Source organism: Xylaria bambusicola (genome assembly GCF_022495145.1).
Source record: "Xylaria bambusicola strain CBS 139988 unplaced genomic scaffold F5B22scaffold_8, whole genome shotgun sequence".
Taxonomy (NCBI): domain Eukaryota; kingdom Fungi; phylum Ascomycota; class Sordariomycetes; order Xylariales; family Xylariaceae; genus Xylaria; species Xylaria bambusicola.
Window position 1 is genome coordinate 416,106 of NW_025953561.1, and position 18,169 is coordinate 434,274.

The 18,169-nt window shown below is 49.3% G+C and overlaps 3 protein-coding genes across 3 annotated transcripts; 2 read left to right on the forward strand and 1 right to left on the reverse strand.

Moving 5' to 3' along the window:
* Positions 1-1,551: 1,551 nt before the first annotated feature.
* Positions 1,552-5,047, forward strand: F5B22DRAFT_634481 (uncharacterized protein; the record flags this gene model as incomplete). Its single annotated transcript, XM_047976984.1, has 6 exons — positions 1,552-1,741; positions 1,863-2,008; positions 2,080-2,173; positions 2,268-2,496; positions 2,572-4,847; positions 4,941-5,047. 6 exons carry the CDS (start codon positions 1,552-1,554, stop codon positions 5,045-5,047), a joined length of 3,042 nt encoding a protein of 1,013 aa, XP_047833590.1.
* A 1,952-nt stretch (positions 5,048-6,999) lies between these two features.
* On the reverse strand, positions 7,000-9,995 carry F5B22DRAFT_543035 (uncharacterized protein). Its single transcript, XM_047972869.1, has 3 exons — positions 9,246-9,995; positions 8,894-9,050; positions 7,000-8,817 (listed from the first exon to the last, which is right to left on the reverse strand). Exons 1-3 carry the CDS (start codon positions 9,299-9,301, stop codon positions 7,201-7,203), a joined length of 1,830 nt encoding a protein of 609 aa, XP_047833591.1. The 5' UTR covers positions 9,302-9,995; the 3' UTR covers positions 7,000-7,200.
* Positions 9,996-13,387: 3,392 nt separating this feature from the next.
* Positions 13,388-14,406, forward strand: F5B22DRAFT_543153 (uncharacterized protein). Its single transcript, XM_047972870.1, has one exon. The coding sequence runs from the start codon at positions 13,441-13,443 to the stop codon at positions 14,050-14,052; it is 612 nt and encodes a 203-aa protein (XP_047833592.1). The 5' UTR covers positions 13,388-13,440; the 3' UTR covers positions 14,053-14,406.
* The last annotated feature ends 3,763 nt before the right edge of the window (positions 14,407-18,169 follow it).

Consider the following 18,169-nt stretch of genomic DNA (forward strand, 5'->3'; position numbering starts at 1 on the left):
CGGTGATCCAATGGATCTCCAATGGATCGTGGCGGTTTCGGCTCTATTGATGGGCCGTACCATTGGGGGCTGACTGACTTGTTTCCCTTCTACAGAAACGATGCCCACGAGCAAAGGATTCACTTTCTGGTGATTCTGGTACCTGGACATTACCTACCGGTACCTCCCCCACTAGCCTCGCTAGTAGCGTCGCTGGCTCCCGTCCTGCAATTTCCATTCTGCCCATTTCCTGTCCAAGCCTTCTAGGTACAGGTCATACAGAGTTATAAACTATACTCTTTGTACAGTACCTGCGAACCATCGACTAAGGTAGCCAGGCAGTTGATCAATCGGATCTCGTCGACCACTGTTACAGCAACTTGCAGTGCCGTATTGATTTATATCTAGCCAAAGTTGTGACGTGTACCTTGCCTGTACCATAGGTACTGTAGGCGAGTAGGTACCTATAGTACTACCTACGTATCTGTACGTACCTAGGTAGCCAGCATGGCACTAATGTAAGACGGGTTTCGTTAGCGGGCAGCAGCCAATCTTGAACATACTCGCAGGTACCACGCTTGATGCTTTTGATCTTTCCTTCTTCTGACGAACCAGCGACTCTCAACATCGAACCAAGTCCTCCATACTGTCCTCTGTTAGTACATAAGTAGTAGGCAATTACCACTAGCCCATTGTAGGCATCTGGTAGTAGGCCCGTCCGCTGTTTGAGATAGGGGGTCAAAAACATCAACAGAAGAAGAACAAGCAGCCACCACGACCACGACCACGATCATCACCACCACCATCACCACCTCCATCACCATCACCATCACCAAACATCACCACGGCGGTTGGTTCGTTGCAGCGTGTGTGTATGTATGTGTGTATGTATGTATGTATGTACATGTAGGTACGGATAGATATATCTCTATATATCCAACCTACGTCGTAAGTACTTACCTAGTGGCACCCCCTTGTTCGCTGCCCCGTTACCCATGTGCCGCCGACCTTGACATTGGTGCCGGTGCGACAGAATCACAAATCGAACGAATCAAGCCTTCGCTGCCAACACCAGCAACACAAACGCGTCGCCAGCACACTTACCATTCTCTTTCTCGGCCCATCCATCCACCAGCGACCACCGCCAGTGACCACCACCACCACCACCACTCGCCGCCTCATCCCGGTCATCCTTGTTATTCTTCCTATCCCCTTGTTCCGCCAGCTCGACGTGCATTGACGGCCCATATACAAATCGCATATTATTACACATGATACCCAACCAGGGGACCCCCCACCACCTCTGAGTTGTCGCAACACTGGCAACTGGCCTCTTTCTCTCGCTTTTTTCCTTTCTCCCCTTTTCCCATTCTCCTTCAATTTGTCAAACGACGTAATACGTCTTCAACCCCCCCAGGGTCTGCGTTTTACCCACCCCGACCGCCGAGGCAAACAAACCTACCCTTCATTTCCTCAATTGGTTTCCGTGCTATCGATAATTCTGGGTCCTGGGTCTGTATGATTTCGCCCGACAATTGTCGACTATTTCCCCTTCAGCCTACTTAATCAAAGATGCCTGGCCTATTCTCCCGGATAAGGGGCAAGGATGGGAAGCCTAAATCCAAAAAGAACGGCTATGCTGAATCAACCCCTCAATTGACCACCAAGCCGCGCTGGGAAGATGCCTACGCGCGCACATCGGTTGAGCCCGAGGAGGTGCAGGATCTGGTCAACCGATGCACCGTCGAACTCAAAGCACGAGGTGAGAAACAAGCTTAAGCAGCGCCCAAGCATCAAGCATCAAGCATTTCCGTTGCAAAGCAGCATGCTGCGTGGATAACACTGCCGGCGTAGATATTCGCTAATAAGGCGTCGATGGCTAGGTCTCGATCTTCCGTTTCTTCTCCTCCCTTTTCGTCCGACGTCAAATCCCAGCGCTGTGCGCACTTTCATCCGCCATTTCTTCAATGAAGCCCATGGAATGCATGGCGGTGTCCTCGACCAGGAGCTGCGCATGACGGAGCCCATGGTATGTAGCACCACCCACTCATTCGAGACTTCTTGACCGTCGTCCTGATCTCGTTTGTTTTCTGTTTCTAGGTCATATCAGATGTCCTCAAGTGGTGCTGGAGTAGAATCTCCGGTGGTCTCGTTGGTTGGGACGCCTATGAGTTGTTCAAGGTCGGAGAACAAGGTGAGATCCCGGTGCATACCAAAATGAGATGGGAGTAGCAATGGATGAGAGAATCGGTTGGTCCCCTCTTGGCTAATCATGGAACATATCATAGACTCAAATATGGCCCGGGATGCATTCTCGACCTTTATACCTCTGAGCGTCGAAAATGATGCCCGTTCCAAGATTGTCTTCGATTACTTCGACCTGCTGTCTGCTATTGCGGCACACGGAAAGGCGAATGGTTTTGGTGGTCGCAAGCTTTCGCGAATGGCTGCCTGGTGGGCTTTCGAACACAAGGATACCGGTGATGGATTTGAAGGCGGTTACAAAACCTGGTCACGGTACGGCAGCAGTCATCCTACAGCCATCGTTACATCTGCATGCTAGTGTTGACTTACTGATCGGTTACCTTGCAGCGCCGCCGATGCCACCAGTCATCTATTCTTCGCATATCTCCGATCACTATCTCCCGAGCAGCCCAGAAGCGCCGCTATCTCCCTACTACCCATGTCCTTGCAGAAGCTCCTACAGGACACCGAATACCCTCCGCAGACGCCCACCCTCATGCTTTCGTCGACTTATAGAGTCGTCATGATTGTGGAAACCGTTTCACCAACGCCATTTGCTCTGCTACGCCGTGCAAGCCATTTCCAGTATCGCCAAGACGACAAGACTCTGCAAGAATTTTCCGAGTACGAAGACCCCGTCACTGCTCTGACTGAAGAGTGCCGTAGAGTTCTTAAGGCTATCTCGCTGGCCAATCAGTCTCAGGTATCCAGTGCGAAGCATTCCACCAGCTTGCGCGATGCGTCGTGGTCGCGATTTGAAGATATCGGATTTAGTGCTACCTTGGAAGAGGCTGAAGAAGACGAAGATTACGTCAAGGTTGATCTGCCACATGCCCATGGCTTGCGTACAACTCCTGCATCCGGTGTCAACCTAGGAAGGCCGACAACTCCCTCGTGGGCCGATTTCTTGTCGTCCGGCTTCGTGGACGACTCAGCACCCTCCGGCATGTTATTACCGCCAGATAAGGTTCTGCCACCTATCGAGACAAACATTCGACAGCGAAGCTCACAATCTCACCGGCCTAGACTCGAGTCTCATCAACCACTGGAGCCAGGCGAGCTCGCCAGTATTACGCGATTTGACCTTGACGAAGCCTTTTGGTGGGTATGGATGAGTAGTTTGGCCCCGGAGGAGACAGCGGCACGAAAATCAGCTTTCGGTAGATGCGCAGTAGTCGAGACTGCCATTCGTTCAGGGAAATGGCTCGTCATGGAAGAAATGGTCAAGGGAGCTGCGCCTGAGCCTGATGAGGGCGCCTACATCGCGGAAAAGAAAGGCTTCTTCAGCTGGACGAGACGTGGTAGAGGAGGAGTGTCGCGCAGCAAGTCCACAAGTAAAGGTGCTTTTGATCGACGCGACAAACTTAACCCGAGCAATGCCGGGAGCCTCACTAGCAAAACGAGCATTGGAACAGACCAGCAGGCCAGGATTCAGGCCGCAGCACGGCAACTCAGTGCGCAGCAACAACAGCAGAGACAGGCAGCTTTACCGCAAAGACGGGGGAGGACCGATGCAGACGCTGCTGCAGAGAAGACTCAAAGCATTCTCACTCTGCAGCCAGTGATCATGAAGGAGGCTTCTCCAGCCATGAAGTGGGCTAACAAGTATGATAAAGACACCATCCGGGAAGCCTACCTCGGCGATATTACTGCGGGACGTGGCACTGGACATTTTAATGGAACCAGCGAAACCTACGGCAGCATGACAAATGGAGGCGGCCAGGCACCTGGGGTTCCTGACAAGTCGGCGTCACTGCCGCCCTCCCGGGTACAGTCACCCACGCCCGCCCCAGATGAGGGACCGGCCGTTCCGCGGAAGAACCTTGAAGACATCCATCCAGCCGAGCGTCCTGGCGCAGCTGGCCGTAACTCACCATTGCCTCCCCTGCCTCGCGGCGAAGAGGAAGATTTGGAGGCAGCTCGCCAGACAATGGCCTCCCCTGAACCTGGCAGCGTCAGTCCTGACCAGAAGAAACACAAGAAGCTTCACAAGGAAGAGAAAAAGACGGGCACCAGCTTCCGAAAGTTATTTGGGCGCCACAGGAGGCAGTCTAAGCTTCCTGAGAATGCTGCAAATGAGGTGAACAACTTCCTAGCCACCCAGGCGGCTGAGACAGCCGAGTCTAGCCGTGCACAATCTCCGATACCTGAGACAAACCGTCCTCAGCCAATTGCACAGACACAGACACCTACAGTTCCTACAGAAGATGAGAAGACTCCCACCCAGCTTTCCGCTCCCGTGAATGCACGTGAACCCACTTATGAACCCTCTGCTGAAGATCAACTTTCACGAGTCGATACAGCAGATGCCAATGAAGCCCACAACGAATTTTCACGGTTCGACCAGGGCCCATTGACGGACCAGCCGGCATTTGCACCTCCTGATGATGACAGCGAGGATGAGGCCGTGCCCCCTCCCATCGCGCGCCACGGAAGCTCTCCTGTGGAGGACTATGAAGGAGAGGGAGATGCAGCACCCTCACCAGTTATTGCAACCCAGGATCGGTGGGCAGCCATTCGAAGAAATGCTGCCGAACGGGCTGCTGCGCGCCAGAGTGAAGAGCAAAGCCGCGGTGGATATAGCAAGACGACAGATGGCGACGATGAAACCAGCGGCGAAGAGAGTAAGTTGAGTTCTATATCATGACCCTTTGTTTTTATTTTCGCTCAAGTACCCACCCTCCTCCCCAAGCAGTATCCTGATTGACATGCTGTAGCTATCGAATCCCGTGTAGCCCGTATCAAGGCCCGTGTTGCTGAGTTGACGGGTAACATGGAAGGCACCGGTGCCCCAGGAACACCACCGACAGCAACCCGCCGCTAGGGACGGTACATGGGTCAATAGCAGGACCTTTTGGTTTGCACGAGCGATGGTGATAAATCACTGGCGGCCCATCGTACATTTCAGACGCCAGTTGTAGTACACATACCCCCTACGTTCCAATTTGCCTTCATTCTCTCTCTTGCTGTTGAATTTTTGATCTGCGTCTTTCACATCTTGTCTTTGTGTCAGGATTTGCAAACCGAATCGTCGATACCTTTTCTGCCTTGAATTTTGAACCTCTTGTTTTTCTCGTTTTTGGCTGTCGATGATACCATTAGATCGAAAATATCGGAAAGGGGTAGTCAATTAAAGACAAAGATTGCATTGTAATACCATCTCTCACACCCGCACATACGTTAAGCCTTTCTTTTTTTAATTTACTCGAGTTCCACGGATCTATTTTTTTTTTTTTCCTCCGGCGTTCTAAGTCAGTGTCTTTTAATAATTCCCTCTTTTCTGTCTGTAATCTCGACCTCATTTCTCATCTTGCTGATTTCTGCCCCTCACACCAACTTCTTTACATAGTTAGGGTTGACACGTTTTATCTTTCTACCTCATCTTTGAAACGTTTCGGCAATACAAGCGAACCTCTGGAAACAAAGTACATGAGTTTTTTTTTAAAGGTGTTTGGCTTTAATTATGAAAATCCTTCGCCGGGACCCAGCCATCCATATTTACGAGCGATGGAAGAGAAACCTCGATGCGAATCTCTGAAGTTAGATGGATGGATGTAAGCGGAAGGGAAAGCAAAGATAATTTGGGTAGGGATTATGGAATGGAGGAATGGAAAGGTTTATACTGTGCTGTGCTGTGCTGTGTTGCGTTGCGTGCGTTTACCTGTTCAAGCTTTAAGGGTGCCCTTGATTAACTGATTTGGTCTAGTTTTCTTACTGAATTGATTGATCAAGTGATTAATTTATTGGTTTAAACTGATGGATGGGATAGGATAAGAAGGGAAAAAGGGAGAGGAGGCAAGCGTAAACGAATAAGAAATGGGATAAGAAGAGGAGAGGAAAGGAGAAAAAAGAGAAGAGATTGATTCATTGCATTACATTGACTGCATTATGTAGACCTTTATGACAGTCTGGTGAGGCAATACAAGATGAGACAAGATGAGGGAGGAAGGAAAGATGGTGGAGATGATGGGAGCAGAAGCCAGATCCCTGACCTGACCTGCCTGCCTGGTTGGCTGGTTATGTTATATTACATAATATATTACATTAACAGAATTACTTTAACTTAATTCATAATAAATATAATAAGTAGGTTTTTAAAGGTTTATATATAATACTATAAAGTAATATGTGATAAAAGAGGGAGGGGCAGTCAATTAGGGCATGCGTTACTTTAAAGTAGGACATATGTTGCTTTAACTGTATAAAGTTTGATGCTCCTAAGCTGATTTATCACATTATGCAAATAAGATTCACACCTAAATGAATCATCAACGTAGGAAAACAAGCTCTTAAAAATGCATTAATTCCGCTTTTGGATGTAACAATCCTAGTAAAGCAAGCGAGCCGCTGTTGGTTTCGTTTTGTCAAAGATTCCTTTACTATACATCACAAGACTGACACCCTCTTCCTTGAAACGCCGTCCCAGTGGCCCTCGGTAAAAAGTTCCATGTTCCCGTCTCCTCTTGGTTTACAGAACCCCCCGGCCCAGAATACCCCATGAACCTCATTCTTCATAGCCATGTCTAATAAATGATCAAGAGTATTTGTCAAAGTGTGTCCGAATTTAAACACCATAAATGAATGGAGATACAAAGCATCTCAAGAAAATTATTAAAAAAACGCCATGCCATGCTGAAATGGAAAGTGAAGGTGAAAAATGCATGACGTAGAAGACAGCGAACGTGAAACCCGCTGGAAACGAATCGAACAAAAAAAAAAAAGGATTATGTAACGAGAAGGAACAAAATGAAGGGTATCCCGAATCGCTGTTGGTATCTGTATCCAGAGAAAACAAAAGTTCGATTCCATCAAATGCCCTCTTCGTTCGGTCAAATCCATGTACATTCGCCATAGGCATGTCGATGATGACAGCGCGCTGACTTCCCATTATCAAATGCCTCTCAAGGAGTGAGGAAGGCGAGATATTAAGTGATTTAAAACATTGAGTGGTAAGGGTCCAGGTAAGTGTGATAGGATTCAGCCATCGACCTTGATGCGCTTAGGTTCAAAGCCTTCGTGATTTTCTGAATGGGGGCCGGCTGTGCTGATATCAGGGCTTTTCCTCTTCGCAGCGCTTGGTCCACTTTCATCCCTTAGAAAAGAGGGCCCTGAACCGGCCACCGGGGTAGCGAAATTCAAAGGACTCGGTAACGTGTTGCTGTTGTCACCTCGGAAACCCCACTCGGGATAGAAGCTGCTAGGGCTAGGGAGATACTCGTTGTTGAGGAATCGTGACGGGAGTGCTGAGACGGGCGTGTCGATGTTCATGCCGGTAGTATGGGTCTGGGGGGCTGGTCTGGCAAATGGATTGGGAGGGCCAGTGGCACCCGCAGAAAGGATTGATGTTGCCGAGGGAGATGGTGGAGGTAGCCTGGGAGCATCGACCCCGTTGCGCCGCGGAGGTTGAGCCGAGGCATCTGCTGTAACTCGAGGTGAGGTAGTAGTAGCAGGCTCTCCGGTATTGCTGCCGGCATCAGAAGCCTCATCTGGAATCTGGACCCGGAGCCGCGGCCTCGAAGCGCCCTCTATCTTCAGACTGTTCGAGCGGGATGGGGGTGTGAAGCCTCCCTCGGGAGCATTCGACACAGAACCGCGAGCCTTGATGAAGCCGGCGCCTGTATTGGAACGCTGGGGGATGGGGGGCGAATTAGACGACTTAATCCGTGATACGGCGCCGACATCAACTGATTGTGCCCGGCTACTTGCCTCATCTTTCACCTGGGCGTCGGTGTGAAACGAGTCAAGTACTTGATCTAAGATGGATTGATTGTTATCAATAGGAGTGAAGATACTGCCCGACTGATTACCTCGGGGAAGCCTTCTGATGATGGATGTATCGAGGCCAGGTTGAGCAGGACGGTCATGTAACCGGTCTGATCTGGGTGGATCCATGGGTGCAAGGGATTGTGCGGGGGGGTCTGGCATGTGCTGCACTTGTACGTGAGGATGCTTCTGGGGAACGGCAATAGGAACTTCAAGATGCGTGTTCGATGGCTGAGGAGGGGACGTATGCGGCACGGGTTGAGGAGGCAGCTGTTGGACGTGAACTTGAGGGGGCGAAGGCTGAGGCGGCGGCCGTGCCGGCGGTTGCGGAGGTGGATAATTGGGGGTGCCGGCTGAGCGACGTGCCTCTTCTATGTACGCGGGGATCTGAGGTGGATGTGTCGCGGCGGGATAATATTGCGCTGGAGCGGGTGGCGGTCCATGTTGCAGCGAAGACTGGGGAGGGTGGTTGTAGGCTGCTGGTTGTGGTACGTACGCGTATCCGTTCATAACAGGTTGGGAGACTGGGGCACCGGCTTGAGTGACATTCGGTGGGATTCGGTCATTCCGCGATGATGGGCGGGGGATCATCTGAGGCTGAGGAGTATGGCCTCTCGGAATGAACTGCATGCCGTTGATGGGAGGAGAAGCGGATGGTGTATGATGTCTCAAGTGCGGGAAGGGCGGCTGACCCTGGAAATGTTGGGGGATCATTTGAGGTTCGACTGAGCCCTCGTGGCCGTGAGGCGGTGTACCCTCGATATCGTCATCGTCGTCATCTTCACCACCGTTGAAGTCGGAAGGTCCTTTGTGCTCATTGACGCCACCATGCTACATTAATGGATACTTATCAGCAAAGGGGGACCAAAACCGCGATCGGCGATTATCAAGAGGCAATTGTACGCACATATGTATATCTTGTGATCAGTTCTCGCATATCGGTTGAGGAATATTCGTAGAGCTTCTTGTTGCTCCCGAAGATGAAGACGGCAACATCGACGGAACAGAGCACGGATAACTCATGGGCCTTTTTGAACAGGCCTCCTTTCCGTTTCAAAAAGGTGCTACAGAACACATAGACAGGTTAGTCGAACTGCTAACCAATTGGCGTAACAATACGCCGCAGCGCATGGTGGCGCATAACGTCGCATTGAATCGCATCGCGTAGCCTGATGGCCGCAGAGGGAGGAGATGGAATAGGCAAGGGGAGTGGAGGGGAGGGGAGGGGAGAGGAGTTGGGAATAGGTCAGGCTGCTTACACAGAGCGATTTCTGTCATCCTTGATCGCCTTGATCTCAATCTTTCTGCGTCCCATCTTGAATGGAGAGAAGAGAGGTTTGCGTGAGCGTCAATGAGACGACGCGAGAGGCCAATTAGATTGGAGCTGGACGGGGTGGTCGGGTGCCCCAGTACGCGACTGTTGGATCAGATCGCGGTGGTAAGGCTGACCGACGGAGGGTTAAAGAGGGAGGCGTGGTAATCCAGCGTGGCAAAAAGGGTCGGTTTCAGGCTAAGAGGGAGATGGGTCGGGGAACAGACGCCGTGGATATATACTCGGGAAGAGCAGCGCGAACACGGTCAATGCGATCAGCCGGCCGTCCTGGAGCCAAGCACGCACAGTCGGGGTTGCAAATCGAGGCAGACCTTAGACTGAGGGGTGGATGAAAAAGAAAACAAGAGTAAGAAGAGGGTGGGACGCAAGGGCAGGCCGAAATTCTGTACAATGGTTCGGAAGACAGACAGGGTGTCCTATGCGAGAGACGGAGTCGGTATGAGGCACCGACGGGTTGGTCAACAGGTGGTCGGTCGTCGGGACAAGGGAGAAGGGAGAGAGAGATAATAAGAGAAAGAGGAAGAGGAAGAGGAAGAAGAGGAAGAAGAAGAAGAAGAAGAAGAAGAAGAAGAAGAAGAAGTAGCAACAATGAGAAATAAAAGATTGTTGTAAAGGTCGTCTAAGAGGCAGCAAGGCGTCTATCTGTCTGGCTGTTCTGTCTGTCGAGGTATGAAACGAGTTCTTGAGGGTAAGAGAGAATAGAATAGGATGAGATGGGACGAGATGACAGGACGGGGTGAAGGGTGGTGGTGATTATATCAATCCGGGGTTATCCACACGGGAGTCGCTAGAAGGTGTGCGTGCGGTACAAGAGAGTAACTGCTAACTGCTAACTGCTACCTACCTTTACAGCGAGATGGCAGATGGGTTGCAGGCAGTGAATACAGGGCAGGCTACCTAAGGACAAGACACCCAAGTAGGCTGCATAGGCTGCGAAGGCTGCGAAGGCTGCATATGTAGGGCAGTTGTATATAGTGGGTAAGACAGGCAGGTAGTTGTGTACCTGGACTACCTAGTAGTGTAATGGGTAGGTAGATGATGATGGCAGTCTACCTTTTTGGTCGCTTCAATTCAACAGTTGGTGTATATCTTTCTTTATGGACCGAACGGACGAGTACAGCTTGCGACCGACAGACCGAAGCACGCGCAACGTAGATATGCAGAGATGACGGAATACCCTAAGAGTATAGGTACACCCTCGGACAATGCGCCTAGTGTAGAACAATGGAACAATGGAATGATGGAATAATACAGTAGAAAAAATAAACCCAATTGGATCCAATTACTGGATGGTTAGTCGTGTCTCACGCTCTCTCCCACTCTCTTTTTTTTTTTTTCCCTTTCCTCTTCCGTGACTTGCAGGCAGGGACGATGGGGCTGAATCTGGCGTGGGCTGGTTCTAATAATAGAAATAGAAGAGATCGTGTTCACCACCCTTTTTTGGATTTTAGAAAAGGACGACCGCCTTTTTGTAGTGCCCCTACCTACATACATACTGTAGTGTACCTGGTCAGGGCCCTACATGCACTACCTACATCCATACCCAGTCCCCTACCTAGTAATATGTGTGTCCCAAAGCGGTGCAGTGCGGTCGCTGTGCGGGAGAGTGGATTTTAATGCGGGCTGTGGATAGGTACCGTGTAGAAAGAGAAAGAGAGGGAGAGAGAGAGAGACCAGACAGACCAGACAAGACAGCCTCAGTGAACAAGAGAGGGAAAAAGAGAGAGAGACAAGAGAGAGGATCGAGAGGGGGATACGCAAAGTACCTAACCTGGTAAGTAAGTAGACTAGGTACCTACATACACAATCTAGCCTGTATGTACTGTATGTAGGCTATGTACAGAGAAATGACTGTCTGGGAGGGATAGCCGTTGGAGATTTCTGCATCTTCTGACCGTCGGCCAAAGACAAACTCGCCCGGCTCTTGGCACAATATGTTTGTCCACCTCTGTCCACAGAGAGTCCAAGGGGTGTTTCTGGTTAGTATTGTGGCTCCTTTACACTGGAAGGACATGGCCGGATCGGGAAGATTGGGAAGATTGGGAATCCAAGGCTCTGTTCAATCCAAGGGACCCTGTAACAACTACCCATCAACACCCGATGGTTCATCATCTATTTAGCATTCATTATACGGACAGCATGTCTACTGTAGTACTGGCACCACCAACAACACACTACCAATGCAGGGAGCAATGCAGCCAGGCGAGCCCAGGTAAAACCGCAAGGCCAAGAACCCCTTGTACCTATCTGCTGCTGCTCATCTTGCATTCTTCTATGCGTACCTACAGTACTCGCCCTGAAGTCATGCTGGACAAATACCTTTATACATGTATACCTATACACACAGTACCTACCAAGGTACCTACTACAATAAGGACGGCTTCTCAGACTATAGCCCAAGCGTCAATTTAAGGTTATCGTCACATTCATTGCCTACTAGTATTCACTACCTATTACACATAGGCGTGTAGAGTAGGTGCATGGTAAGTAGATGGGGATAGTACATACATGTAAGTACCTACCTAAGCATGATGGGTGTTGAAAAGTGAGATGGCGCGCTAACCTAGTATGGATGTGCCGTACTATACCGTCGAGACCGTGACGGGTACTTACCTAGTGTGGCCTCTGCAGTGAGAAGAGAAGGAACGCTAGGCCGAAACGGGTGTGGCTTAGCCTTCTACTATGTATGTACAGTAGGACATGCACGTTTGCAAGGTACGGTACATGTACTTGCTTAAGGTGTCGGGGGTGTCCACCGGCGCTAACTCCTAGCACGGGTCTCGGTAGCGTGGGTACCGTACCTGGAGGGACCCTGGAACTCCTGCCATAGACGCACTGATTGGCCCTGTTGGCCGTGTAGACTACAGTAGTGCATACCTATCTTAGTGAGATGCTGTACCTACCTCCTAGTATATGTACCTACAGTAGCTTGTCGAGAGTAAAACCGTCGCGCAATGGCGAACAAGTAATTATTTCAAATGATCACCTTCTGCGAGCATCGACGACGTCTTGGCCAACAGTCAACAGTGGATAGTGGATACAGACCGACTGACTGGCGAGAGGCTATATCACCATATGTAACGCCACTGCAGCTTCAAATGGGGTCGTGATTATGCCCATGATAGAACGGCACAGAAAAGGGAATTGCAATCATGATCAACTTACTTACTTACTACCAGGTAGGTAGGCCTCGGTAGGGAGGTACCTGGCTAAGATACCTAATGTATATTCATACATAATAGTTACCTAGGTACTTACGTCTTGTTAAGTACTATGTTATTAAGGTGGCCGGCAGAGTCTCTGATTCGCTCCGGCAGATTCAAACACGTAACTCCCGGTTAGCCGGTCATCAACTTCATAAGTACACATAGGTAGGTACCTCTGGCCGGTTCCCGAATTCGGCTGACTAAACTAGCTGCCCAGGTGATTTGTATACTATGTAGGCATGTAGGTATTCTTTCAAGGTTGCTATACCTCAGTTTTATTTGATAGTTGCATGCGCGTGTAGGCCTTGTCCTATCTAGTACCTAAGCTCTATGTACGGGACCTGCGTGAGGTAAGTAAGTACATATATATGTACAGACAAATAGTATAAATGAACTGGCCTGGTTATCTTAAAGTTTACCTACATACACCTACACATACTTGATATGCCTCGTAGGCTAGCTACTAGTCTACCTAATACACCAAAAACACAGCCTCTCGTTGACTTGACACTATTAGCACCAACTGCGACGCTACCCCTCCATCTCGCTTCCGCGTCCTACAGTAGGTACATACCTACATACCCAATACCACATTCATACATGATAGGTAGGCCATGTATGTAGTATAGGTAATACTCATAGATATTGTATAGTCCTATCTACATATGTACCTAACCTGCCTACTACCTACCTAGGTAGGTACACAGTCTAGGTAGGTACTTAATTTAATGTAGGTACATCACCAGCCAGCCCTCTTCGTCTTGAGCCTCATGTGGCACCTGGGATTTATTTTTGGACCGAACAAGCTTTTTCTGCATTCTCTGGCTTGGTTCTCTGGCTTGGTCTCCCTCGCTCCCTCCCTCCCACTGCCCCAGCCAGACCCAGCCCAACGGGCTTCTTTTTCTCCATGCTGCCATGACCCCGATCCCGCGTTCGTCCAAGCAGAATACCATCATCATCATCATCATCGTCATCGACATCATCGTCATCCTCACCACACACCATCACCACTGCCACCACTGCCACCACCACCACCACACCTCGTCTGCCCATGCATCAGCGTTACTTGCATACCTACCTCACCTGCCTGTCCATGTACTCACATCCACACACGCATCCGCACACACCACAATCTACCTAAACCGAGTAGGTATAGCACACATGCCAGCACCCATATTGCTACCACCCGCAAGCAGGCAATCCAATATTCCGTCCCGATATATACCCTACACCCCAATATACACCGATATAGGTTTGTACAGCCGGGTAAGGTACGTAGGTAGGTATGCGGTCGCGGCTATACTCGATTGTTTTGCGCCCGCCAGGCCAATGACACGACGACTGAGACGCAGAATAAGCGCCGCTCGCCTCTTGGATTCAACCGACCGAGCCTGGGAACTTCATTCATGCTTCGTCGGCCAGGCAAGAGCGGTGCTTCGTCCGCATCTATCTCAGCATCGACACAATGTAGACTACCTACCCGCCTGCCTGCCTACCTACCTACCGATCTGTAAGCCTAGATTATAACAAGAGTTCGCCAGGGTCTTGATGATGAAGATGCGACGTCAACCAACGTCCGTTAGCCGCCCTCTCACCATCCCCTCCCCTTTCTCCCCTAAAGAGGGAGGATGATCTCGATTATCTCGTTGAGCAGACTGACAATGAGCGCTTACAAGCAAAGTTGCTGGAGTCAGCAGTCGTGGCGCCTCTTGCTACCTATACATATGTTTGTACATTGTTGCATTCTGTTCTTCATCTTCTACTTCTTCCTCAAGTCCTATTTTTGGGGCTTCATGCTACTACCTATCATAGTGACCGAGACGTAGTTATGATGCCGCCGGCCCGTGCTATGGACTTAACAATCATTAGGTAGGTCTACTCCCATTAGCCCCCCGTATTCGGACATTCATCTAGATGCATACTGTAGATATGGAGAGAGGGGATAGATACGATGGAGAAACGTTTCTACGTGATTCGACTACTGGCAGGCAGGCAGGTAGGTAGGTAGGTAGGTAGGTGTGACTGTGATTTGATGGTCCCTGATAGAGTATACATGGCACTTCTCTACTCAATTTCAAAGGTAACAGTACCTATGTATCTATCCGCATATGCGCACATGTCACTGGAATCATGTCTCATATCTCTGCCGACATATTCACCTAGGTAGGTAGAACTTCTGCCGGGAACAGCTGCGTCGCGTACAAGACCCATATTGATTTGCATACAAACATATGTATGTATGCACACACCCATCCACACGTGTTCATATCAGATATCATCAGTTGCAGCTTGGCGATATACGGTACCGAGAATCCCGAGCCGCAGCCACCGCGCGTGGAAGGGTGGATAGATGGAGGGAGAGGAAGAAGAGAGGTAAGCAGGTATGTCAGAAACCCAACGGACCGAAAAAGAAGTTCGATGCAAATGCAATGCAATCATGCATCAATCAATCAATCAATCAATCAATCAATTGCCGAGCATGTGCAACACGACAGAGAGAGAGGAACAAACAGTGCAAGTAAGGAAGTAAGTAGGTAGTAGTATAGAAGAAGGACTTTCAGTACCTCCTCGTAAGCGCCGACCGAACCCAAGAAATGCAATAATTCCTCACCCATCGGCAATGTGTGCCTTCTCATTGGGTGTCGATGTTCGTTCCGTGAGCTGCAAAGGCAAGGCTGTGGCTTTGCACCGAAAGACAAGAAACCAAACGAAACAAACCAAAGAAAACGTCGTGGGTTAAAAAACATGCATGCCATGTCAGGAAGAAGGACCCATCCGCCTATGTTTCTTGTACTATGCCGAGCTCCGGAATTACGTGGTTTGTTATACCTATTTGAAGTAGTAGGTACATGAGAATGTGTGTACATAGGTACTGTATGTAACTATGTACTGTGTATATAAGTAAGTACCTAGGTACCGTAGGTAGGTACCTACCTACTGTATGTGCTATAAATAGCTATTTTTAGCAACCACATGTTTTCCACCCATCTCAATCGTGAGGATCGCATCGCATCGCATCACTTTCCCCTCTTCCCCGCCCGCTCATTTATCCTTGTCGCAGTTCTTTCTCTCCGCTTGTTTCGTTCTTCCATTCGTTCATTACATTCAGTACTCCTCCTTTTCTGTCCTTGACTCATAGGCCAGACGCCCTTCCTGCCCACCTCGCTAGCTGCTTGCTCCGTGCGGGCAATGTGGGTAAAATGGATGGATGGATGCCATGCATGACAATTTACCCATTCCTTTGCCCGGGAAATTATCCCAAACTAGGACCTACAAGACACCTGAGTGTAAGGACCTAATCTATCCACTGCATCATCAAACTGTGCCCTACTACGTACTTACTTGGACATACTTATGCACAAGTCGACAATTTGTTTTGAAACAATGTCGTGACGGGAGGCGCTTGTCAGGCTGGGTTGCCCATCCTTTGTGTCCATATCCCATTCATCTATCCTATCTATCTTTTTATCTACACAGGTACTGTTTAAGGAAGGAAGGATGGATGGATGGGTGGAAGGAAGCAAGTAAGTGTCCGGCATACTCCGTTCTTGTTTACCTACCTACCTAGGTTGGTAGATTCTGGACCCTGCTTGCTCTCTCTCTCTTTCTCTCTCTCTCACGATGTCAACGCTCGGAGCTCGGGGCGAGACTGGCATGCCGCATGGTAGGTAAGTTACCTAAGTACTTAAGTAGGTAGGTAGTAGTATGTAAGTATGTTGTTACCTACTGGGTGTGTGCCTAGGTAGGTATGTAGTCAGCGAACCATGACCTTACCTGGAATGCTCGCTTCAGTATTCCTTCGTTATTAACCCTCGTCATCGATGACTGTCTGTGTTCTTCACAAGAGTTCCTCTCTCTATCTCTGATTTTGGTTCTTTCGTAAACATGCTCCGTCTATCTGCTCCTGTTGACGGACGATTGACTAACTACGTACTGTATGTATATGATACAACTTGATGATTTGGGCAGGAAAACATTGTAACTACATATCTAAAGGTCGCAACATGGCATTGTGTGCATTGACCGCCCGGCCGACCACCTAGGTATCCCGTTGCGCCTTGCGGCTTCGGCGTTTATATAGATAGGTACATGTTTCAACCGTTTTTATGTCCGACGATGACGGGGATACCCTTTAGCTAGCTGGCCTGCGCCGCGTGTGCCTGTCTGTGTTCGGCATCATCTTGCGTTGGATTGGTTTTGTTTTTCTTATTTTCCCTGATGCAACAAGAGAGGCCTTGTTTTAATTTATGAAGCTATTTATTGGACTTTATGCAAAAGTGGAACAGAACTTGGAAGGTGAGTATATATATGTCCACCTATAGTAGTATATTCTTAGGTCAGGAGTCAATGAATCATGGTGTGCTTTAGCTACGGCTGGTTGAACCGTCTTTTGTTTTTGTATGAGCTGTATTTACCTCTATTCATCATTTTCGGCCATCGTATAGATATCCCAATCAAGACAGTAATGTCGCTATTCACCGTAAAGTAAAATACTGAATAGCTTCTTTACAGTCACGATGATAGCATGACATGGCCTTTTTTCTCTATATGTTCCTGATGCCGGAGACGGACCCCTTCCCCTCGAATGTCTAGTTGAAGGTGAGATGAGGTGAGTATGCCTACATACATCCTCATCTACCCAGGCAAATACTGCATCATGCTCATCGATTTCTATTCTATTAATTCAGGTTGCATCCGAGGTGCTACAAGTAGGTACTTGTCACAGCGGCATCTTAGCAGGTAGATATGAATACTTTGATTAGACTAGGCTACACTTCGACGTAGTTGGTAGATACCTCTTACCTCGGTGACTACCTACCTACTCATAACCCCGAAGAACTGGTATGGGTGGTAGGTTAGATGTTGGCCCTGTAAGTAAGTAAGCATGCACGCAAGCAACTCCTTCTTACAGTATACTTTATCTGCGACGGGGCTATACTCTGTTATTTTGAACCTTGCTCTGCCCCCCCCCCCCCCCCCCCCGCCCCCCCCCCCCCCCCCGGGGGGGGGGGGGGGGGGGGGGGGTTGCGAAGTGTGGCCATCCAGTGTTCGCCAGGACTGTATGAATCCCATCTCTCCCTCGAAGCATGACCAGGCATGACCAGTTGCCTACTTAGTCATCGTCCAATCTCATACACTAGATCTATTGTAGCGTAGATCGATACCTGAGAGACCCTTGTCGTCGTAGAGAGACTCCCTGGCGTAGATAGCTGGGCAGACTGGGATACACACAAACTTGGCATGTAAGTATGTGCAAGACTTTGCCAATTGCCACACGTTCCGGCCGACTACCCCACTGGTTTTTATTTATAAAGTGGTAATAAGACGATACGATATACCTACTTATCCGATGCCCTCACAAGCCGTCCCCTGACGACATGCTAAAGACTTCAGCCTTATGGAAAGTCTTGGAAAGCGGGTACGTGCATGATTGAAGATGCATGTCAGACTTGCCAGTAATACCACCTTCCTCTACGACGCGATAATTCCCCGAGTGGTGGACAGTTCTGGGCGCACAAGGAACGAAAGAGGAAACTCGTATAGAACCATTCGGATGAATAATCCAAACGGCTACCGAGATACACCGAGATTGGACGGTCTCTGATGTGATGTTATTAATCACGGCCGATTGACATACTCAGTA